The sequence below is a fragment of the Hippopotamus amphibius genome, chromosome 13 (genome assembly GCF_030028045.1).
Source record: "Hippopotamus amphibius kiboko isolate mHipAmp2 chromosome 13, mHipAmp2.hap2, whole genome shotgun sequence".
NCBI lineage: Eukaryota > Metazoa > Chordata > Mammalia > Artiodactyla > Hippopotamidae > Hippopotamus > Hippopotamus amphibius.
Window position 1 is genome coordinate 45767756 of NC_080198.1, and position 24695 is coordinate 45792450.

At 42.6% G+C, this 24695-nt stretch overlaps 1 protein-coding gene and 1 non-coding gene across 2 annotated transcripts in view; both read left to right on the plus strand.

The window, feature by feature from the left end:
* The window catches only part of ABHD5 (abhydrolase domain containing 5, lysophosphatidic acid acyltransferase), a 38669-nt gene extending 37720 nt beyond the window's left edge, over nucleotides 1-949 (plus strand). Inside the window, exon 7 of the mRNA XM_057705599.1 lies at nucleotides 587-949. Within this exon, the coding sequence (XP_057561582.1) occupies nucleotides 587-676 (90 nt within the window). The 3' untranslated portion in view covers nucleotides 677-949. The remainder of the gene's footprint in view (nucleotides 1-586) is intronic.
* A 14540-nt stretch (nucleotides 950-15489) lies between these two features.
* LOC130835392 (small nucleolar RNA SNORA70) lies at nucleotides 15490-15622 on the plus strand. Its single transcript, XR_009048881.1, has one exon. It is a non-coding gene; the product is annotated as a small nucleolar RNA SNORA70 (small nucleolar RNA).
* The last annotated feature ends 9073 nt before the right edge of the window (nucleotides 15623-24695 follow it).

The following is a 24695-nucleotide window of genomic DNA, read 5'->3' on the forward strand; positions in this document are numbered from 1 at the left end:
TGGCTTACTTTTGGTTTTCAGTTGTAGGTGAAGTCTCTTCTGTAATCTTTGCTTTCAGTGAGATTTTAGGTCATCCCTGTGCTTTCACATCTAAGCTGTACCTGCAGCCTTGACCAGAGACCTGCTGTTACTGGTGATAGGGGCAGGGTTTGATCCACACAGATCTCCATGTCCAGACAGCAAATCGCTGTTCTTAGGGGCCTTGTCTGGTCTAGAGTCACGGCATCTCCATGATGGGAGAGACTGAAAGAGGGACAGACAGCTCCAATAGCACCTCGAGCACCTCCCAAGGCAGCACATTCTTACTTTGTTCAGTGTTTCTGTTGGCCCTGTTGTTAGAAGTCAGTGTAGAATGTTATTTTTGCATATTAAAATTTTAGTAAGATTCAGTAGATTTCCTCTTTATTCTCAGATACTGTATTTTATGAAATACAGAACAGTTACTACAGATCAGTATTGCTTTTTCTTGTATGTTTTATTTATGTTCAGCTGTTCTCACTTTCATTGCTAGGTGTCTTTGCGTGTGCCACTGTGTTTTAGTCAATGCTTTCACTCACTGACCATCTGACTACTTTTCCTTTCCTAGGCCATTCTGGGAGCAGGCCATTATGTGTATGCAGATCAACCAGAAGACTTCAACCAGAAAGTGAAGGAGATCTGTGACTCTGTGGACTGAGTACACTGCAGGTGACGTGGGAAACCCACACGGTGATGCAGTTCCTCAGCAGTAATCCGTAGTCTGCAATGCAGAGTAAGGAATGTGACATGAGAACCAGGCAGTCTTCTCGGCTGTACTTTGCACATGTTTTCTTTATGAAGCTGCTCACACATTTATACCAGTTAGTGCCTTCTAGAAGAGTGACTTTCCTTTCTCCTACATAGACTCAAAATATACAAGAGTCTCCAGATCTAATAGCTTTAATAAAAGGTTACTTGTCCCTCTGCTGTACTGAAAAATTTTAGTTTTTCAACTGAAATTTTTATTTCTATCTAACCTTGCCTTGTCAGGTACTTTTTATATTGCAGTCTATATTGCCAATTTTAAAAAGTGATTTCTGGGGTTTATTATTCTATATACTGTAAAGTTGCACTTTATTTTCCTTGCTTATATAGACCATGTCTAATAACTGATGGAGTTAATCAAAATTCAGTGTTTTTATATAAAAATTTGTCACTTTCTTAGAATACTTCACTTCATTTTTGAAATGGAGTGTTGAGACAGGATTTTGGTTAAAAAGATGAGAATTGATTTCTAGCATTGATTTTTCTGATTTTCCTCTGTTCTCTATTTAAGGCTGCAAAGCCATGTTCATCATTTTAAATGTGATCCATCCTGACATAACTGCAACAGTCTAACTCCTTGGACTCTTCTGTGTGGGATATAGTCTACACTTACAGGGAAACATGACATTAGTACTGAATATTCCAAGTACTGAAAAGCCTTAACTAAGAGTCTACCCTTTTCTCCCCCCGTTAATACTGTTGTTCTTTTCTTTGAGCCAGGATATAGCAGAAGGAACAGATTTCCTCACTGAGGGGTCATTAGGACTGTTACTTTCCAGTAAGCCAAATCATATATTTTCATCTAACTCTCGTAGATGGGTGCTAAAACTGGATTACATTTTTACCACTAAAATATAAAAATCGGTCGTGCTATTATGGCACCAGAAGTCAGCTAGTACTTGGTTTTTTTCTTTTTTTTTTTAAGTTTTGTGTTGATTAAATAACTTACATACTTGAAGTTATATTACGAAAATTCTGTAAGGTTGATTGAACTATTTGACAGTAACTACCATCAAGTGTTGCACTTACTTGCTGTTTTAATACAAGGAAAGCATCTCTGAAACTGTGAAAAAGCTCCACGTGGTAACTGGCTACTACTGAGAAGACTCTGCAAAAGAAAATCGAATAGGATGATCACCAGCAAGTCATCTTTGCCTTATGTTTTGCTTAATGTTGCTTGTCTAGGAGAAAGGTGGTTATGTAAATAAACACAGTGAACTAGAGCAAATAATGACTTCATGGTTTTGATTGTTGCATTTAAAAAATGATTAATTAGGAGATCTTTAGTTGTTAGGAAATGTAAGTAAGGTTGTATGTTGTATCACTGTTGATTAACTGTGAAGAAGACCAAATGTTCTATCTTCAACATTGTCTCCCCTCCCCCAAAAATAGGCAGAGTTTACCAAAGTACGACAAGTAGCTTCCCAGTGAGCAATTTGTCTCAGTTGTGGATGGACTAGGTTAGTGCAGAAGATGGCAGGAGAGCCAAGTCACATTTCTCTACCTTGAGAATAAAAGTAGCCTTTACTTTTTAGTTCGTATCTTGGATGGCCAGATTCAAACCTGTAAGTGGTGGAGATAATTTGGGTAATTTTTGGTATTTTTATTTGACACACTCTCCAGTCTCTCTTAATTTTCCTTTGCTGGGTGAATGACAGTTTTCAGTCATACGGGAGGATTTCTGCACAGGAAATGTGGTCTTAGCCCTTAGAGGGAAGTTACTAGATTCTTAGTAGTTGGGACTTTTGGCCATTGAAGTGCCAAGTGATTCAGGGAAAAGATGTACCCAAATGTCAAGTGGAACTTATTTTCCTAACAACTGATTTTGGTTTCTTTGAAAAATATTGTTATAATTCTTTTTAAAAGATGAGTTTTACCTTGGGCTATTGTATATGTAATTTTGTGAAGATTGAGCTAACACATAAGGTCACAGTCCTTGAATTCCTGAAAATACAGTGGGTCCTAAATGTTTTCTTTGAAAAAAAACAATCTATTTCAGTATTTGATCTTTGCTAAGTTATACACAATGTACTTTATTTAACAGAAACAGTTTTACCATGGTAGTCACAGTAAGACAGGTGTATATTTTCTTGAGTCTTTAGTATGGCCCCGTCTGTTTATACTAGTTGTTATAGAACCGTGGACGCGGTGAGCCTTCAGTACCACTTGTTGACATTTGAAGGGAAGGCTGCTCTGCAGTGCTGTGACCTCCACCCCTTGCTTTCCCTGTATCCACGTATCCCCTAGTATGATTTCTGTTTTCTTGTAAAACTAATTTTAAAGCAAACTCTAGTTTACCTAGAGCTGTTTTCAGAATATTACTTAGAAGCACTTTTGAAATATCTCCATTCATATACACAGTATATTTATATTTAAAGGGCATACTAGATTCTAGTAAAACAAAAACTTTTTTCCTACATAAAGGTACTGTAAAGAATAAATAGTAATAGCCAGAAGAGCCCTAGAAAAGACCAGTGGGGAAGGAGGGATACCGCTACTAGATATTATAACATACTATAAACAATTGAGAGAAAGTCCAGGAATTTAGTATATGATAAAGGAATCATTTTATTGGTGGAAAAAAAAACTTTAAAAATGGTGTTGAGACAAATGTGGTTAACCATATGGAAGATAATAAAATTGAATCCATTTCTCATACTGTTCAGAAGGATAAAATCCCAATGGGTTAGAGACCCACTTGTAAAAATGAAACCTTCTAAATAACTGGAAGAAAACGTAGGTGAATTCCTTTATGATCTGAGAGTAGGGAAAACGTGCCTGTGACTGAAAATCCAGAAACAGTGAAAAGAGGACTTTATATCTCATCTAACGATAGAGTTTTGGATGGCCAAAAAAACCAAAGTTAAAAAATAAATAATAAACTGGCAAAAATATTTGCAGCATTTATCACAAATGGCTAATATAGCCCTAATATATGAAGAATTTCTAAACTTTGAAAAGAACCAGAAAGAATCGGCAAAAAGATACGGACAGTTCACAGAAAATAAAATACGAATAAATAGTTCTTAAACATATGAGGATATGCATAATAAGAGAAATGCAAATTAAAACTACTGAGATACCATTTCTTGCCTGTTGGATTGTGAAAATCCCAAGTTATACAGTGCACTCTGTCAGTGAGAAATAAACACTCCAGAAAGTACCGATTCCTGTGGATGGAATTTGTTAATAACTATCAAAATTAAATATGAGTTTATCCCTCAAACTTACAGTCTCACTTTTAAGAATCTATCTGAGGTGATGGACTGGTAAAGATATGAGATGGTGTATGTACAAAGGTCTTCATTACATTGCTATTTATAACAGCTGAAGAGCGGAAGCCACCCAGATCTCCATCTGGAGGGGAGTGATGAAAGAAACATGGCACGTTCATGCAGTGGAATACTGCACAACTGTAAAAAAAAAAAAAGAAAGAAAAAATGAGGGAGCATCTCCAGGAGGGGAGAGGGAGAAGGCTTCAGAACCCCACACACATGGGGACACATCTCAGTCATCTCTAATCTTATTTGCAAGGATTCTGCTGGTTGAATGCCTGAAAAGGAAGGGAAGTGGGATGGCCTTCTTATTGTACTAGCTTAGCTAGCATTTCTCACTAACTTGCAAGCTCTGAAAACAAAAATAATCTTGAACTCCTGTCCCTCCCTCCCCCTCAAAAAAAAAAAAAAAAATCTGCTGTCCTGGAGTCCTTTTCACAGTAGAGAAAGTGAAAATGAAGAGCAGGTTTGTTATGCTACCTGATTGTATAAGAAAGGAGGAGACAGATGAAAAAACAAGCATGCATTTGCTTCTATTTAAAAAAAAAAAAAAAAAAAGCAATGGAAGGATTAGTTATACCAGTAACTAATAAATCAGTTCCCTTGGTGGGGGGGTGGTAGGGAGCTGGCCAGAGATGGCACCTAGATCTGTATCTCGTTTTATACTTTTTATTTTGGGACACTGTCAGTGTTTTCTTTTTTTTTCTCTTTCTTTTTTTTAAATAAATTTATTTTATTGGCTGTGTTGGGTCTTTTTTTGCTGTGCGTGGGCTTTGTTTAGTTGTGGTTAGTGGGAGCTGCTCTTCATTGTGGTGTGCAGGTTCCTCATTGCTGTGGCTTCTCTTGTTGGGGAGCATGGGCTCTAGGTGCGTGGACATCAGTAGTTGCAGCACATGGGCTCTAAAGCGCAGGCTCAGTAGTTGTGGCGCCACGGGCTTAGTTGCTCCGCAGCATGTGGGATCTTCCTGGAGCAGGGATCGAACCCATGTCCTCTGCATTGGCAGGAGGATTCTTACCCACTGCGCCACCTAGGAAGCCCTGTCAGTGTTTTCTGTAATTTAAAAAAGCAACTCTTAAAACTAAAACTTAACTGTCAAGTTGGTGGTGTAATCGTACATAGAAGAATTACTTCAAGCAGCTTTAAAGCCCAGCATTCTTTCTGCACTTTCCTAATGGAATATATCCTATAAACTACAATGAAAACTTAAACTGCACTTAGTATTTTTATTTTTAGCAATGATATTGGTGTCCTTTTGAAACTGTATGTATTTACACATGATAAAGTAAATATTATGTCAAAGGAATTAAGAGCCAGGATTTTTAGTACAAGAGAGAAGAGATACAAGAATAAAATCAAGGAAAAACCCTGTAATTATATATTTCAATTGGAAATACCAGCAAAATACAGCGATTTATTTTTATCTTCCTAAAAAAAATGCATATTGGATAGCTTTATCCACTGAAAAGGCCTAGAGGCAATCAAAACTCAGTGGCAAGGCACACCCTAGCCCCAAGACTGTCCCATTAAAAGCACGAAGGCAGGGAATGGACAAGATGAGGCTGGACCATCTTGTATCTGAAAGCAAGGAAGCAATCTGAGTAGGGTCATGTCAGAAGGACCCAGGAGCCAACTGGAAGGGGCTTCCATTGGCCAAACATGGAATAATTTGAGCATCAGAAAGAATAACAATTAATATGAAATATATAAAAATCTATGAGATCATAATGATAGTTTAAAAAAAGCTGTTAGTCATCTTTGGAGATTACTAGGGCACCAACTTAGTATTTTGAAAATTGTTAGCTGGAAAAATAAAGTATTTATCCTGACTTCTTTGTGTATCAGGTTAACCTGAAAAGAGAAAGTTTTTCACTTAAGAATCATAACTAAATGCCAGAGAATTGATAGGTTTAGGAAATCACCCTTTTGCCACCTGTAGTGAAATAATGGATCTAGGCTGCTGAGAGTATTAGGTTAAAAATTTATGGGAAATGTTTTATTGGATGGCTCAGGTCGATAATACCTCAACCCAGTGATCAACCTTAGCGTTACTAAAAAAGGAACAACCAGAAGTAACTGCCTCTGACGTGTTGCAATAGCAAGAACCCAACACCAGCCATGATGAATTGCTGCCCAATACAAACAAAATAGAACTGGAATCTAAGCAAGCCTTTTACATCTAACGATCCATTTGTGAAACCATGGGATACTGAGGAACATGTTAAACAGCAGGCTTAATCCAGAATGTGGGAAAGTCCACAGGACAAATAATCCACTTTCTTCAACAAACTGAAAGTGTAAAACAAAGATGGTGGTGGTAGGACTTAAGTAAAGATTGATTTAAAGAACTTGTTTGGATCCTGATTTGAACAAAACCAACTTAAAAAGACATCTTGGGAAACAGGAAAATTTAAGACAGATTGGCCATCAGATGATATTAAGGCATTATTAATTTCATTGGGAGTATAGTGACTTGTTTTTTAAGCTGTTATTTGTTAGAGATACATACTAAGTATTTGTGGTTTAAATTATGACTGTGATTTACTTGAAAATATTCCAAGAAGAAAAAAGGCAGGGGGCAGGAAATAGAGAAAATGAGCAGAATGTTATGTTGAAGCTGAGTGACAGATACAAAGGGGCTTATATAGCAGTTTATTATTCTGTTTCCTTTACTTTTGTGTATGCTTGACAATTTCCGTAATAAAAATTTAAAGAATAAAAGAGAATGGGAGAATGGGGGAGACTGGAAATTGCCAGTATAAACAACTTCTTTTAGGAGTAAAGAAAGAGCAGAAAAGTGGGTGATAGCTGGAGGGGGAACCTTATTAACTCGACAGAGAGGGGGAAGATGATGATGCAGGAGAGAATGGTGGGGGTGGTGTGTTAGCGAGGCTGTAAGGGCAGTGAGGAACTCCTGCGTACTATTGGTGGGACTGTAAGTAGGTAATCACCCCTTTGAAAAATAGTTTACAATATATTGTAAAATTATATGTGCCACATACCACTTGACACAGCACTTTTGTTTCCAGTATTCAGTCCCACAGATAGGCCAGCACCAGTGTACCAAGACAACTGTAAGATGTGCATCTGGAACACGATATATGACTAATTAAATTCCACACTGGAATATTATGCAGCCTTAAAAATGAGGTGGACCTCAACGTATACATGTACCAAATAATCATGTTGTACACTTTGAACCTACTCATATGTCAGTAAAATTGCAATAAATGGAATGTGTGAGGTAGGTCTATTTATAAGTGACAGTATGGAAAATTTCCAGAATGTCTTTAATGAAAAAAACAAAGGGGAAAACCCCCAAAATTCAGAGTAGTATTTCATATATATACGTATACATACACACACATACAAGTATATGTATACAGAATATACTTACCATGTACTCATATATGTAGAGATATTTGGAGGAGGGTAAACATATACATGAGTTTGTTAGAAGTGATTAGCTTTGAAGAGGACAATTCATTCTGTTGTATATGCTTTCATAAATTTTGGATCCTTGCACATTCCTTATATTTTAACAAAAACCCTATAAAATATAGAAAAAAATCTTGTTTACATATTAAATAGGTAAGAAAATAACCGAAGGGACTTACTGGCTCGGGGTTGTATGTGGACGTGCAGACCCAAACTGAGGGGAGAGAGGCAGATATTCTGAGTATGGAAGGCTGTAAATCACAGTAATTTAATTGTTGAAAATTGAGCTATAAAGTTATAACTGGTCTTTGTTTGCCCTAAGATAGAAACACAGTCCCAACTTGAAACTGCCCTACTCATTTGCTCTCTTTTGCTTAAACTTGTTGAAAGGGGGACCTGAATGAGAATATCTATCTCCCAGTTGGAAACTAGACTTAAGTGCAGGTTTTCCTTCTCACCTTTCCTTTCACCTCTCCTCACAGGCCTCCCTTTCAAATAAGACATGATGGGCAGCAGAGAAAGGGTTTATTGATAATGTTGCTGTTTGGTGTTAAGTGATAGGGCTTTTTCTTCTGTTTTTATTGAGATAGTGGGAGTTGGGTATGTAATGGAGAAGTACTTTTGTGCATGATCTGTCTCTCCCTTTTCACACCCCTGCTGTTCTCTAAAGGGGCAACAGCCTTCCCTCTGCCTTGGATTCTGAAGTGTTCCTGTTTGTCTTATCTCAGCCCTGGCCAGATATTTTTCTTTGATTTTTATTTTTTTATTAAAAGATACCAATATGAGATAAAAAAAAAAAAAAGAATATGTATCTCCCTATCTGTGAAGCTCTACCTCTATTTCTCTCTCTCCCCATCTCATATGCACCCCTGTATTTCTCTTGCTACTTCCTCTAAAATCTCTCTTTAGAAGAAAATTTTTAATGTCATGCTTAATTAGAACTGGGTAGAATATCTTTTTTGGCTACAGTCTGGCTTTTAGGATTACTTAATTAGATTAGCTCCCAGATTTAAAATTGAAAAACTTTCCTATCAAGTAGTTTCCTAAATAAATGGGTAAAGAATTTTATTGCACCATATATTTTAATCTTTAAAAAAAAAATTCTCTATACTCACTTAAGGCTTAGAGGGTTTCCATGAAGTGGCCATTAATTGTTTGAAAATTCAGAATAACCCAAGCCTTTTTCCTTATTAAATATTGCATGCATTTTAAGAGAAGGGCCGCTTAGCTGACAGATATGAGGGCTGAGAGTTTTAAGTCGGGTTTGTCACATTGTATGACTGAGGACATTTGTTATGGAGACAGGTATGAAAAGTTAAATGACTGGGCCCATGTCCTGCTTGGTGAAATCAGACGTATTAGTCACAGTGACCAGGGCTGGGGGATAAGTGCCTTACAAACATTACTGCTATGTTTGTTGTGTTCATTATGAGCTATTTTCTGGTTTTTACCTATGAATGTTTTTGCAGTTGGAAGTTACAGCAATGGAAACAAATGTTAAGACCAAGATGCCAGACACGAATGACTGGTATTTCACCTTCCTGTGCCAACCAGCTTGCTATATATCTGCTGATTTGCAAAAACCCCAAAAGATCTTTAACATACATCTATGCGAGTCTTGAAAATGCTGCTTTCCATGGGGCGGGTGGAGCATGGGGTTTCGGAGGACACAGAGAGGAAAAGATGGCAGAGGAGGGAGGCCTCGTGCTGACGTGCAGGAGACTACTGAGGGACAGGAGTTCTGTCTCTTATGTGACGGGACATGTAAAAGTTTTTAGTGATGATCTTGAGGGAAGCATCTCCTCTATGTCTCCAGGTGACTTCTTACCTTCACGTGGCCAGCACCAAAGATGTGGGGAGGTGTCATCACATCTTCCTTGGCAGACAGACACCGTGTCTTCGAGTGCAGCCTGTTTCAGCCAACATCTGAGCATGCAGCATGGACTACGGCAGCTCTCAGAGCAGCAGGGCTCCAACTCTGTGCATGAGTCATTGAGGCTGTCTGTTACAAGTGCAGAGTTGTGGTCCTACCCGCAGGAGATTCTGATGCTGCAGATCTGTGGGTGGGGTCTGGGTATCTACCTTTTTAACAAACCGCCCCCTCCCCCCCCAATACATCTGACATAGGAGTGTTGATTTTTTTTGTTTGGTTTAACAGACAATTAATTTGGTTGGACTCAAACTACTACAAATGCTTTCTCTTGGTGCAACTGAAATCTCAGTTCAATCATTTTATCCTTAGCTACAATCTGGCCCTTACAGCCAGATGGAAATTCAGGCAGAGATTATATCCAGACTTTGAGGCTCCCTTCGCTGGCTCTCCCCTTTCCAGGACTCCCCGCCTTTTCACAGTGACTGTGCTTGCCCTAAACTCTGCCCTCTGGTTCTCGAAGCCAGAGAGACTGCTGGTTGTCTCCCAGAGTTCTGGGTGGCCCTCAGGCTAAGAGCTGTGAAAATGCTGTTCTCTATTCCAACTCTCAAGTCCCTTCCTGACTCTGCTTGCCCTCTGTTCATTCTCTAGTGCGTTCGGGATATTGTTTCTTGGTCTAGTCCAGTTTTTAGTTGTTATAGGTGGGTGGATTGGTTGCCAGGAGGATCTTCCCCAGCTGTCCTGGAAGCAGAACTCTTGGATCAGACTTTGAGATCACAGTTGTCTAGTGTTCCTTCTGTACAAGCTTAAGACCTGGCTAGGAAGAGGCTTGTATCCTTGAAAGACAAACTTGGCATCTTGTTTCTGTACTGACCAGTCTATGGAGAGTTCACGTTACTGCAGAAATGTCAGTGAGAATTAGCCAGTGCAGGAAAAGTGTGGTGTTTGTACTGCTTTTAGAGAATTTGGTCCCAAACCTAGCTGAGATGAAAACCAAATACAGTTTGCAGTCAGTATCACGTCTGGAAACTGCCGTTTCTACCTCATCTCTCTCAAGCAGCTTCCTTTTAAACCTTTCTATCTTTAGCTTTGCTGGCCTCACAAGCCTTGCTCACCATGCCCACCAGTGGCTCCAGAGCTTGGCATATTTTTGTTGGCCCTTTATTTCTGAGGCCTTTGCCCTCTCTAAAATTATTTTTCTCATACTTATGGTTGGAGCCATGCTGGTTCATTGTCCTCTAATAGCCGTGTTGCTGTACATTTCTACTAAGCCAACAAAAGCAAAATGTTCAAATTCCTGAGACATGCAAAATTCTCATAAATCAGGAAGGTTCCAACAACTTCAGATAGTAAAGTCCTCCAGTATTCTACACTGCTCAGGGCGCCCTGGCAGCAGCTATAGAATAAGATTAGTGAAATCTTTTTAATCTGGAAGTCAGCAAAAACCTTGAGGGATGAATGCTTTTAAATTTGCTGCATTGCTGATGGAAACGATTCTTAATTCCCTAAACCTAACCCGTAACAACCCTAAGAAGCGATGCACCTGAAACATGACCCCCCCCTCATGCTGATAAAGAGGGAATCAGAAAATAAGCTGCTCTACTAACGGGTTTGTTTACTAACATGATGGAATTTATTTACTAATGTAATATGGAATTCTGTGAATCACAGTCCTGTGACCTGTGAATTGGAGCTTTGACATCTAGCTCATCCTTCGTTCATCTTTGGCTTGTGGGGACAGGAGCCAGCCATTCAGGCAGGTGTCACACATGTACCTATTGAGCAGCCTCCACTATTAGAGACACAGCTGAGAAACAAGAAAGAGGAATCAGGCCTGAGGTTTCAAAATGAACACCACCAAGATTTACAGGGAAGGCCCTGTGCAGAGACCCACTCTCAGCATTCAAGCAGCTGGCATTCTCACTGCACTTCCAGACTGCTCTTTTTCATCTGATGTGTGGCTTAGAATTACATGTAAAAGCCAGGGTTTCCTGGTTCCTAACTTGGTTGCTGGGGGAGAGACTGAGCAGGAAGGCCAGCAAAGAATAAGTTGGTTCACTTTAAAATATAAACTTTTTACGTTTTCATGGCAACTCTAACCTTGATGGCCTTGGACAGAGCTCCCAAGAGATCCAGTCTTGTGGAAAAGCAGTAGGTCCCTTCCCTGTAAGTGAGGAGATAAAAGAATGTTCAGTGGAAGTGACCTCATGATGAGCTTGGCAGAGAATATACAATTGGGAACCTGGTATTGCTGAGGAATGGAAAGATGGTCATCTCAGAGGACTAGAGGAAGAGGTGGTCCTGTGGATGAGGATGGGAAAAACACAGCACTTTTACAAAAGGTGCTTATCTAATTCTACCTGTTCTAGGTACCTTGTAAGAGTTTACATTTCATCCTAAGGACAACATGTAGATGTGGAAATGTATATGGGGAAGGTGGAGGATGGAACCAGGTATGTTTGAAGGGTATCTCCAAAAACCATCTCCATTTTACAAAGGAGGAAAATGAAGCTCAGAGAAGTTAAGTGACTTGCCCAAGATCACACAACTAAAGAGTAGTCAGCCAGAATGTTGGAACCAAAATAGTCTCATTCCCTTTAGATATTTTTCATTTGGACTCCCTTCTACATAATGTTGCCAAATATTATAAATAATGTGCAGGTTTGCCCTTCCATGCGTTCGAATGGCCAGGATCTTTACAGAAAACTACAGACACAACAAAGGTAATTTGGTTATCTAGCTAAGTTTTGATCTCAATCTCACAAAACTGCCAGTACCTGAGCAAGGCAGAAGTACGCAGGTATTTTCAGAATGATTACAAGTTTCTCTATGATAGAAGGTGCTCAAACAAATGTTACAACAGTACAGGCCAAATTCAATGCTACAGAGGCTCCAGTCAAGAAAATGAATAACGTGTACACTCTCTCCTATTGGGTCATAAGTTCTTTGGGAATCTATTTCTGCTTATCATTCTTTTGTGTACTCTTGTTAACTATACTGTAAGATAAACATATTGCATTGTTGCAAAGGGAAGAGATTGCATCTGGCCTGTGGGATCAGGAAAGCTGAAGTGGGAGGTGGCTTAAGCAGGTGTTAAGAAGCTGGTGTTTAAATACTATTCATTTTTCATAAGAACTAACATTTATGGAACACTCATAGTGTGCCAGGAGCTTGCAACATTGTTTTCTTAAGCCTGATAACAACCCTGGGGAAAAGTACACTTCTATCACAGATTTAACTTGTTGGAGCAGGTGCTACTGGTGCCATGCCCACGTGGCTTTTGGTGGGTCAGCTCCCACTGGTATGGGCTGTCAGACTGGTTCACCCTGATCTTTCTGTTGAGGATTACTGTTGGCTAACGGGAGAAGCCTTGCCTGGAGATGTAATCTGGAAGGCACAGTCAAGGAAACCTGACAAAGAGATAAAAAATAGGAAAAAACAAGCTGATGAGAGGTATGAATATTGGAGTTCTGGGGTCTTTCTTCCATTTTATAAACATTCCAGAAAGAAAGACTTAATACCGTGTAGAAAATAGGGTTTTTGTTTTTTTTTGAAGTGAATTGTTTGGCGGTGTCTCCAGGTGGTGAGAAGCAGTAATGGGGAAAAAGTCACACATAGACATCACCGAGTGAAATTTCAACCTCTTAGAGATGCCAAGGATCCTTGTCTAAGGATAAAAAGAAAATCCTGCAAGTTTCCAGAGGGAGACATACACGCCAAGTTTCAACAAACTGGCCTCTGATTGCTCATCTTCAAAATGGGAGCTATCTACAGAATTCGGAAGGAAAATGATTCTGAACCTAGAATTCTGTGCCCAGTTTACTATCATTAAGTATGAGAACAAAATAACAATGTTCTTGAACATGCAAAATGCCAGACTGGACTGGATGTATTATTTGTGGGACTCAGTGCAAAATGAAAATGTAGGGCGCCTTGTTTAAAAATGTTAAAAATGTTAAGATGACAACATCAGAACATTTAAACCAAGTGTGGGATTCTTCTGAATGCAGGGCCACAGGCAACTACACAGGTTCACATGTCCGTGACAATCCCCTGGACCCAGAAAGCTTACCACCTACAAGCTCTTTCTGGAAAAAAGAAAAATTAATTTAAAAAATAGGTGAAGGGGAAATTCTCTGGCAGTCCAGTGGTTAGGACTTGGTGCTTTCATTGCTGTGGCCCTGGGTTCAATCCTTGGTCGGGTAACTAAGATCCTGCAAGCCGTAAAGCATGGCAAAAAAAAAAAAAAAAAAAAAAAACACCAAAATACCCTCCCAGTAAAACTTACAAGGCCTCTGTGGGCCATAGTTTGCCAACCCCTGATTTAGAGTCATATGAAGTAGGCAGATCAGGAGGCCTCAGGGTGAGACAGGAAGTGTGAAGGATTAGTGTTAGCACCGCATTGCCTCATTCACCTCAGGCTGTGTAAATTGCATCCCTTGGAGTTGTGCAGTGTACAGACTGCACAACTGTACGTGATAGTCCTGAGGGTAAGATTAAAACAAACCTGCCAATCTAGTCTGTCCTACCCTAGGAATGGCTAAGTGCTAAGACCCTAGACAGCACCCTGTTCCTTGGTGGGGTGGGAATGACAGATTGTTAAAGGACCCTGGAAAAAGAAAATGGGGGTGGGGGGCCACTTACTTGCCAAAAGGTAATATACTCCCAAGAACATCAGGTTCTCGGCAGTTGTCAGAATCATGCAAGGTATAATTTCCCAGAGGATGAGGAAAGCAGACCCACCTGATGACCTGGTCTCATGGAATTTGGTCTCCCTGCTTCGTGGGACCTGTCCAGCTCTGCTCCACCATGGAAGCAGGGTCAGCAGTACAGAATGAAAACTCGTGAGGCAGAATCACACATCTCCGAAAGCGCTAAGAAGGTCATTGTTCTCACGTTCCTGGAACTCCATTCCTGGGCTCCCAGGACAGCTGGGCACATGTGCAGTAAAGCTGAGGTAACCTTTGGCCACTCTTGGCAGCAGCTGCTCCAGCAGGTCAAGAGCAGGACAAAGTGCAGGAGAGAGATTAAAGCAGGTGCTGCTGTGAGCGCGTTTGACCAGGGCTGGATGAGAAAGATGCAAAACTCAGTCGTCTGACAAGCTCCAGACTGGTGGCAAAAACCCCCACGAGGAGTTCTGCTCTGGACAGGGGAGTTTGCCCAGCAAATGCTGGGACGAGGCTGCCGTGCTCAGGGGTTGGGCCCTAAATGAGGCAAGGCTGGAGAAATGAACTTGGAGCCAGAAAGGGAGATATTAGAGCAAGGGAGGTGCAGGTGGGAGATGTGGAAGGGCATTGCCTTTCGAGGGTCTGGCCTGCTTGGCAGGACTGTGGCCATCACCTACCAAAGGAAATACACAGGCCTGGCTCTGGTGAGAACAGCAGCATCTCCACTGGTTGCTTTTAAAATCCTGCTCTTGGCTGTGGAGCTGGGGATCCATTATGTGACAGTAGCATCCACACGGCTCACCCAGGAAAGCAACTCACGCTTCTCATCTCTTGCTTTGATTCAAGTACCTGTGGGTGTCCCACTCCACAGCCAGCTGTGTAGTCAGGGGTTGAATGCGTTGCTCAGGAAAGTTTATGAATTGAGTAACACCAGGCAGGCGTAACCAAAAGTAGTCTTCTAAAAATGATCTCCAGGGAAAGAAGCCCACTCACAGGTTCTGAGACCTGTGCTGGTGGGTTGCTTCCTGGGGGCCAACGAATGCACTGGATTGAAGGTTTCAGAAGCTGGTAATGTAGCAGTTTAACAAGACCTCGGGGTCTTGTTAAAAGTTCTGAGGCCCAGCCTACTGAATCAGATTCTCTCGGCATGGAGGCCAAAAATCTGGATCTGACAAGTTTCTTGGGTGCTTTAAACATACAGACTGGTTTGGAAATCCTGGCATAGGGGACCTCCAGAGATTATTACTGTCCTTAGAGCAGAGCTGAAATGACTGCTGCAGGCTGCCCCACTGCTCCTGGCCCTTGTGCCTGACTGTGCTACAGTGGAAGAGGGAAACCAGGAGCGCTCAGTTAGGACATGGTTCCCACCTCCGGGAACCCCAGTGTTACGTTTAAATCATGGCACCAGCTACATGCCCCTCCACAGCCAGAGAGGAAGTTAGGGAGACCAGCCCTTGAATGGAGTAAATATGGCAAAGCGGGAAAGTGATTGAGTTGTCTTCCCACAGTGCAGTGGCTGCAAACAGCTGCCTCCTTAGTATGTACAGCCTGTTGCATGTACGGGTTGCCCTAAGGGACCCTGGGAACAGCCCTTTCCAGTGGACGTCATGACAGGCATGCTGTCTCTAACCTAGGCTGCAGATGAGTATGCATGGTGCCTTTGGAAAGCCCCAGGCCACAGTGGCCAGAGTCCACATTGGCCAAGTCATAATGTCCATCCTCACCAAGCTGCAGAACAAGGAGCACGTGGTTGAGGCCCTCCACGGGGCCAAGTTCAAGTTCCCTGGCCACTAGAAGATCCACATCTCCAAGAAGCGGGGATTTACTAAGTTTAATGCAGATGAATTTGAAAACATGGTGGCAGAAAAGCGACTCATCCCAGATGGCTATGGGTGTGGGAAGACATTCTGGAACCTTTTTGAAACATTGAAAATGTTGAAGTATGTGGGCCGAGCGATGGGATTCAGAATGTCCTGCTTGAGCAGTGGAGGAGCTGAGGGTGCAGGGCGTGGAGACTAATATCACCCTGTTTGGTCCTGAGGGATGGCTGGTTAGCCAAAGACGGGTAAGATTCCTCAGAGGAGGAACAACCTAAGACAGGCACAGCCGCAGAGGGGCCAACAGGGGTGGTGCATAGAGCCTTCCTTATATCACCGTGTTTGGCCCTGGAGGATGACTGGTTAGCCAGAGACGGGTAAGATTCCTCAAGGGAGGAACAACCTAAGACAGGCACAGTCGCAGAGGGGCCAACATGGGTGGTGCATAGAGCCTTCCTTATATCACCGTGTTTGGCCCTGGAGGATGACTGGTTAGCCAGAGACGGGTAAGATTCCTCAAGGGAGGAACAACCTAAGACAGGCACAGTCGCAGAGGGGCCAACACGGGTGGGGCACAGACCCTTAATCCTTTTGAGAGAGGTCTCCTGCCCCCAGGGCTGCTTTGCAATCCACACCCTGCTCAAATCAGGACCCAGGAGGCAAACAAAGATCATTGCCCCCAGTCATGTGAGGCCTTTGATTGTTTATGGGATTAACCTGGGAGTGTCAGACCCTTAGGCTATGCCGAGAACTCAATAAAAGCAACGTGGGATCTATCAGCGAGGCTCTTGATCCTAGAGGTCTTGAGTCCCCCGGTCCCATCTTTCTCTTCAGTCTGTGTCTGTGTCTTCTTCAAGCTTGCGGCACCCGTCACTCACCTCGAGTCGCCGAGTTGATCCCGGCATATGGGGTCAAATACATCCCTCATCTTGGCCCCCCTGGACAAGTGGCGGGCCCTGCGCTCATGAGAGCTTGGTGCTGTCCCCTCCTTACTCATGCCCACCAATAAATCCTACTTTCCTGTCTGAAAAAAAAAGTTGTCTTGCTCTTTTGATGGTGGTGGTTTGTTTTGTTTTGTTTTTAATTGATGTTGGTAAAACTCCAAAGAAGCCATGTCAGGCCACCCTCAAAGGCAGTTGGTACAAAGGATCGTTTGCTTCTATCTGCACATGTTTAAAATTCCACCAGCAAGGTCATAAATATATAGAGAAAGAGAAAGGAAAGGGAATTAAAGCTTCAAATGGAAGAATAAGAAAATATGCTAAAATACACAGTGAATATGGTGATTAAGTTTGCAAAGTCAGAATAACTGTGCCTGTGTTCTGGTGGTCAATACTGAAGATATAAATACATAACTAGACACACAAACTAGAAATACGTTTTAGGTTAAAATGAAAATTTGTGCTAATGGAAAGAGGATTAAGATATAGAAAGTCAGCCAGGCAGAGCATTTTTTAGAGGAAATCAAAGTTATAGGACTCTTCAACATTTAGTGGACTCCTCCAGTGAAACCCAGAGGCCATCTGCAGATCTTTGAGGGGGAGCTTTTTATTACAAATTCAACTTCTTTAATGGTTGAATGGTCCTCTAACTATTAGAAAAATTGAATTCATAATTTAAAAGCTCTTGAAAAAATTCTTTTGGTTTCAGCTCTGACATGTAAAGAACCTGGAAGTCATTACTCCCATCCTTAAGAAAAAACTTAAAAAAACTAAAAGTCAGTGACTTTTCTTGGACCCATCACAGAACTGAAGTCATAAGGCAAACAGCCACTTCAAAACCTGGAGAGACAGGCAAATCCAAAGAATCACAGTCAAGATCTACTCACCTAGGGCAGAAGCAAACGGTGAACTGGGGCAGATGGTCTTCAAAGATAGAATAGACAAAAGGATACTGTCTTTAGCAGATAAAGGGCTGACACCTGTGATGGGGAGAATGCGCAGATCCCAGGGAGAACGCGGGCAAAGACTATGGATAGGCAAGAGGAGACATAAAAATGCTCAAATCAGTTGGGGGAAAATGTTGAAGTTCACTCACGATGAAAGAAAAGCAAATTAAACCCCTGAGATAGGTTTCCTAAATTCTCTGCAAGCTGGCTGGAGCAAAGACTCTCTCTGGTGGCCACATCACACTGTTACATCCTTTCTTGAAGGCATTCTGACAGCAGATGTCAAGAACCTTAAACACTGTGTGCCCTTTTGCCTGATAACTCCAATTCTAGGGAACTGCCATGAGAAAAACAGTTGGGGTCAAAGGCTCACACCCAAACATGTTTGCCTCACACTGTGATAAGGGAACGCCAGAATATGAATGCTGGCAAGGAATGGGTGTGTAAATGATTCTTGGTATCTATTAAAATGAATAGGGAGGAGCCACTAAAATTATGCTTAGAAAGAGTTCTTGATAATAGGATAAAATGCTTATGGTGCTGTCTAAATGGCAACAAAGAATACAAATTTGTATAAATCATATGTATATTCTCACCTGCACTTTTGAAAAAAGCAGCCAAAAGGAAACATACAAAATATGAAAAGAGTTTTTGTCTGGGGGATGGCTGGTAGGGAGATTGGAAAATACAGATAAGTATTCTTAAAACTAGAATTTCAATATAAAAAAGCAGTTTTATGTTGACTGTTACAAATCTTTTTTGTTGAGCTTAAAAACCTTTTTTTGGGCTATAAAAGTAAATCAACTCAATGAAAGTTAATTAACTCAAACAATGTGCTGAAATAATTCAATTGATAAGAAAACTCATTGAATTTTTAAAAAGCCCTAAGACTACTTACTGTGATTATATAAATTGTATGTAACAGAGAAAATTATTTTAGTGATGTGAGGAAAGGGAGAGAGGGATGGACCATGAGCCTTTGTCGAAGCCAGTGTGTGTGTGATGGAGGGTTTGTGTGATTTCTTTATGAATTTACATCAGAGAGCAGTTCTTTCTCCATTTTTATATCCCTTTAAGAATATTTTAAACACAGAAAGAATGACAGAATAATATAACCCACTCCTAGATTCAACACATGTTAGCATTTTGCCACATTCAGATTATTTTCTTTTTAAGGAAATAAACACTGTGGATACATTTAAATTCCCTCCTTAAACCCCCACCCCCTCCAGTTCATTCTCTCCACCCCACCCCCTCGTCACACTCACACCTGTTGGTTCACTGCTTTCCTATCCTGTGAGAGGAGCAGTTGTCAGAATTGTAGCCATGAACTTCATTTATTTGTGCATCAAGTACAGCAGGGGGTTCCCCCACCATAAGCCTATCCAGGCAGCCTCTGCCTGGCCAAGTGGCTCCCTGCTGTGACTGTGTCCCTCAAAGGGCACCCCCACCCCGTCCGAGGCCCTGGATGCTCTCTCTGCTCAGCCCCATGGGCTGTGTGACCTGGAAAAGTCTTCACTGCAGGACAGCATCTTCTTTGGTACCAGAGGCATCTGGGCTGCGAGTCCCTTCAGGCTCCAGAGTAGGAGGCTAGGCAGCATCTTTGGGTCCCTCCCCACATCTCAGCCTGTTTCTCTAGCCTTCCTTTCTGGTCTTTCCTATGCTGACTTGGCGAAGTGTTTCCTACATTTCATCCTTTGGGAACTGCGATGGTGGAAGAAGCAGACACACGGTCCACTGGGTGTATCTGGCAGGTTCACTCATCAAAGATTTATTGAGCCCCTGCTGTATAGGAAGCACTGTCCCAGGCTTGGGCAGACACAGACTCGGCTTCTATCTTAATGAGCTGCCTCTTCCTGCTGTAATAAATTCCTGCAGATTTGTGGTTTAAAACAATACAAATGTACTGCCTTATAATTCTGAAAGTGAGAAGCCTAAAATCAAGGTGTGGCAAGGCCGGTTCCTTCTCCAGGCCTCAAGGGAGAATCTGTTATTAGCCTTGTTCAGCTTCTAGAAGCCACCCGCATCCCTTGGCTTGTGGCCCCATCCTCCGTCTTCAAAGTGTATCCCATCACTCCAACCTCTGATCTGCCCTCCCATCTTCTTTTTCTGCCCTCTGACTCTCCTGCATCCCTTTTATGAGGCTCCTTAGGATTACATTGCCCCCCTTCCCCCGGATAATCCAGGCCAGTCACCCCATCTCAAGAGCCTTAACTTGATCACACCTGCAAAGCCCCTTTGCCACTAAGGTAACATATTCGCAGGTTCTGGAATTTAGACGTAGACAGCTTGAAGCAGGGGTGGGGGCATCATTCCTCCCACCACACTGTCCCCATGGCAGTTTTCACTTGTGATTAGTTGTAAAATCATAGCAAATGCAAAGAGAGGAGAGGTAGACAGCCTCATCAGGGAGGTCAGAGCCCTGCCCGAGGAAGCAACACTTAGACCTGGAGGCTGAGGCACATTGAACAGATAGCCTGCCGAGGGAGCAGCCCCTGCAGAGGCGGCTGCAGGATGAGGTGAGCGGGAGGGGGTGGAGGGGGGAGATGATGAGCTCTCTGAAGCCTGTAGGTCAGGAGGAGAGAGAGGAGGGGAGAGTGGCCTGAGATGAGGTCAAAGGGGGATCAGAGGCCAGACAGTCCAGGCCTAAGGATTTGGATAAAGATTTGTTTTTCTTATCAATGGAGGTGTGTAAACAGGGGATGACGGACTGACTTATTTTTGAAAGTCCCCTCCGGCTGCATTGTGTGGAGATGACCCTGGTCTGTGTGATGGAGAATAAGGGCTCCCCCAAATATAGTCATGTCGTAGAGAAAGACAAGTCTTATGATATTGCTTATATGCAGAATCTAAAAAAAAAAATGATACAAATGAACTTATTTACAAAATGGAAACAGACTCACAGACTTAGAAAACAAACTTGTGGTTACTGGGAGGAAGGGTGTAGGGGAGAGATAGGGAGTTTGGGATTGACATGTACACATTGCTATATTTAAAATGGATAACCAACAAGGACCTACAGTACAGCACAGGGAACTCTGCTTAATATTATGTAACAACCTAAATGGGAAAAGAATTTGAAAAAGAATAGATACATGTATATGTATAGCTGAGTCACTTTGCGGTACACTTGAAACTAACACAACATTTTTAATCAACTATACTCCAATATATAATAGCTTAAAAAAAAGTATGTATGTATAACTGAATCACTTTGCTATACAGCAGAAATTAACACATTGTAAATCAACTATCCTTCAATAAAATAAATTTTTAAAAATTCATTAAAAAAATGGCCATGTCTTAATCCTGGAAACCTGTGGATGTACTGTCACATGGTCAGGGGGAATTGAGTGGCAGATGGAATTAAGTTGCTGATCAGCTGACCTTAAAATAGGGAGAGTGGCCTGGATGACCCAGGTGGGCCCTATGTAATTGCTGACATCTTTAAATGTGGAAGAGAGCAACTCACCATCACAGTGATGTAAGGAAGAGTCGACTAGCTATTGCTTGCTTTGAAGGTGGAGAACGGGGCTGAGAGCCGAGGAGCACAGCAGCCTCTAGAAGCTGGAAAAGCAAGGAAATGAATCTTCCCCTTGATTTGAGCCTCCAGGAAGGAGCATGGCCTTGTGAACACCTTGATCTTGGTCCAGAGAGATCCATCTTGGACTTCTGAACTCCAAAACTAGAAGATAGTGAATGTGCGTGTTGTTTCAAGCCACTAACGTTGTGGGCATCTGCGCAGCAGCGATAGAAAGCTAAAACACACCTGGAAATTCCAGGACGCATCAAGGGTAAAGTCGGGGAGCAGAGAGTCGCCGAGGGAGGGGACTTGATTGATCTCTTAAAAGGCCTTGATCCTGGGATCTGGGGAGCTGGACGCTTCATTTTACGAAAAAGCAATCAGAGGCTTAGAATGAGGGATAAAGCACTTTACCTAGAAAAGAACAAGTGTAAGAATTACATCCAACTTCTCAGAAACCATGCAAGCAAGAAGAGCATGGAGTGAAATATTCAGAGTGTTGAAAGAATCCACCAATCTAGAACTCTGCTTTGTGAAACTATTTTTCAAGAGAAAGAGAAATCAAGACGTTTTCAGTCAAACGAAAATGGAGGGTATTTTTTGCCAGTAGACATGCCTCGCAAGAAAAGGCTAAAAGACGTTTTTTCTCTAAGAAGGAAAACAATATAGGTCAGAAACTCAGATCGACATAGAGTAAGGAAGAGCATCAAAGAAGGAAAAAATAAAGGTAAAATAAAAACTTTTCATTTTCTTATTAATTGATCTAACAGATACATTTGCTCAACATAATACCAAGAATGTGTGTTTGCTGATGGGAAGTTGTGCTCAGGCCACACAGCTGGAAGTGGTAAAGGGAAACCCTCCTTCGTTTGGGAAGGCAAAGCCCTGCTGAGAGAGCTGCAGCCTCGCACATGGCATCAGCACGTTACAGGTTTGTGTGGCAGCCGTGGAACTGAGCTGTCCAGAGCCTCGTCGGGGAAGAGCTTGTCCAGCTGCGGACACGAACCGTGAGCATCTTCATATCTGCCCCGCCCAAGGTGGGACCCCAGCACACTCAGCACCTGAGCCAGCCGGGGCATAAAAACCTGGCCATTTGGGTGAAATGCGGATACCACCAGGTGATCCTTGCTGCAGAGCCCTTTGTGAGGCCAGAACAAGTCTGTGGATGGTGAAGATAGTCCTTGGAGACAGGGAGGCTGCAGCTACAGGTTGGGGGAGCCCAGCTTTGCATTCTAGGTAATATTTCCAGGCTGTTTTTGTGTTCACCATGGAAAAATGAGGCAGGGGCCTCCCATCTTTCATGCTTGTTTTGGTTTTTGTTTTCTTTTGAAGGTGAGGTGCTTGCATACGTGGGTGTCTTGATAAGGGAGAAGCAGAGCTCTTGAACCGTAGATTCCTGGGGAACTAGCATTCTCCTGCCCTGGCTAAGTCATGCGCAGGCCTCTGCCTGGTTGTACAGCTCATCTTCCTGACCCTGCTGCCCCCAACTGCCTGCAGGCAACAGAAGGAATTCAGCACTGGGAGGGGTACCACATTATCACCCTGATTCACAGCCCGAGAGGGAAACTGACCTTATCCATTCAAAGGGCAGGGGGAGCCATTTGTCCCCACTCATCACACCTTCTTCCTGGCTCCTGCCTCCAACTTCTGGGGGAGAAAAGAGGGCACTTCATCCACATCCGCACAGTAGCTTCTGGTGAGAACTGAAGGGGTAGGACAGGGCTCAGGCGGCCATGAGTGAAGTCTCAGAAAGCTACAAGGACCATGTAACAGTAGGGATGTAGATACCAGCCCAAGTCATTTTTCTATGTTAATCCCTGAGCACTTTTTTTTTCAGAAATTCTTTCTGTATATGCAGGGGTTTTAAGGTTTCAGCTTCACATGTAAGGAGCTTGGAAGTCACCGTTCTGTCCTAACAATATGTAAAAAGCCAAATAGACTGAAATTAACAACAACTCCTGGATCCACAAGAGGAGAAGACACAGTAAAACCATTGCCCCTCGAGACTGGAGAGGCAGGCAGGTGAACACAGGGATTTCTGGCTTAGCTGAGCAGAGACTCATGAGTGGAAACCAATGTGGGAACCAGTGCCTGGGTAGGAAAATATCAACATAATTGAATTGTTGGAGCTCAGTGTGGACAACTCAGAGTTAAAAAAAACTCCAGGGGGACCCCAAAACTCCAGAGGTGTCCCCACAACACTGAGATTTACCTCTAGGAGCCCTACCAGATTTCCACAATAAATATCTGAGAAAAATCTACTCAGGAGGCTGGCCGGTGGAGGAGGAAAAACCATTTTGCTATAGGCCAGAGCACTTGGCCTTTCTTAACAAGGCTGCCCCCAGGAGAAACTAGTTAACCAGAGCCTAACCTGCTGGGGTGTTATCAGAGCCTCAGTGGCCGGGGGAAGAGAAACACCCAAGTCCAGCTTACTCAAGCTCAGGCTCACTAAGAGACTGAGACCTAATCATAGGACTATAGACCACTGCCCCTTGCCCACACCTCCCCACCTCATTGCTGAAGGCCTATTTATAGCAGTTCCTTTAAAAAAATTTTTTTTAATTGAATATAGCAGTTCCTTTTACCTAGTACATCATGTCTGGTTATGAAGTAAAAAGTGTACTTATTTGTGCATGTGAGTAACTATATCCATTGAAAACTGCTGAAGGTAACAGCAGAAAGGACACTAGCTAGACATGCCAGAAGTTGAGGGATAACAAAATGCATGATTTTTCATGCTCTCTTCCCTGTCAGGCCACACTCAGAGGCTTTGTGTTATGATGCCTGTTCATGAGAATGGAGCCTCCATCAGCCCTGGGGGCCCTGACCGGATAAGAATAGAAGCCCAGCTGACCTGTGGTGGACAGGTCCCACAAGCAAGAAATCAACCTCTGTGGTTTTAAGCTACTGCTGAGATATTGGAGTCCTTTGATCTGTATTGTAATCTAGATAATCCTGACTGACAAACCTCCAAGTGGAGCTGCCCCTGGTAGGTAGTTGCATATATAAGGCAAGAGCACTGGGCTTTATGTAGGTGGCACTGAAATCTCCGGGATTAGACGAGGTCACCAAGGGAGTGAGTATAAACAGAAAAGAAGTCTGAAGAATGAGCCCTGGGGGCTTATCAGTGTGTAGATGTTAGAGGGAGAGGAGGAAGTGGGGGAAGCCAAGAGAATGTCGGGTTCTGGAAGGCAAGTGTATCGGGCAGGAGAAAGGGGCACATCTGCCATGCTTGGCCCAGAGTTGTCCTGGCACTCTGGGGCAAGGGTGGGGGTGCTCTGGTGACCTCTGATAGGTGGGGTGAGAGGCAGATTGGCACCAGCTCACAGCAGATGGGCAGGAGGCAATCTGGAGAGAGGAATTGCTGCAGGAAGGGGGACCCCTTCCAGGGCCCGAGAGCGGGCTCTTGTCTAACACTCAGAAATGAAGTCAGAGG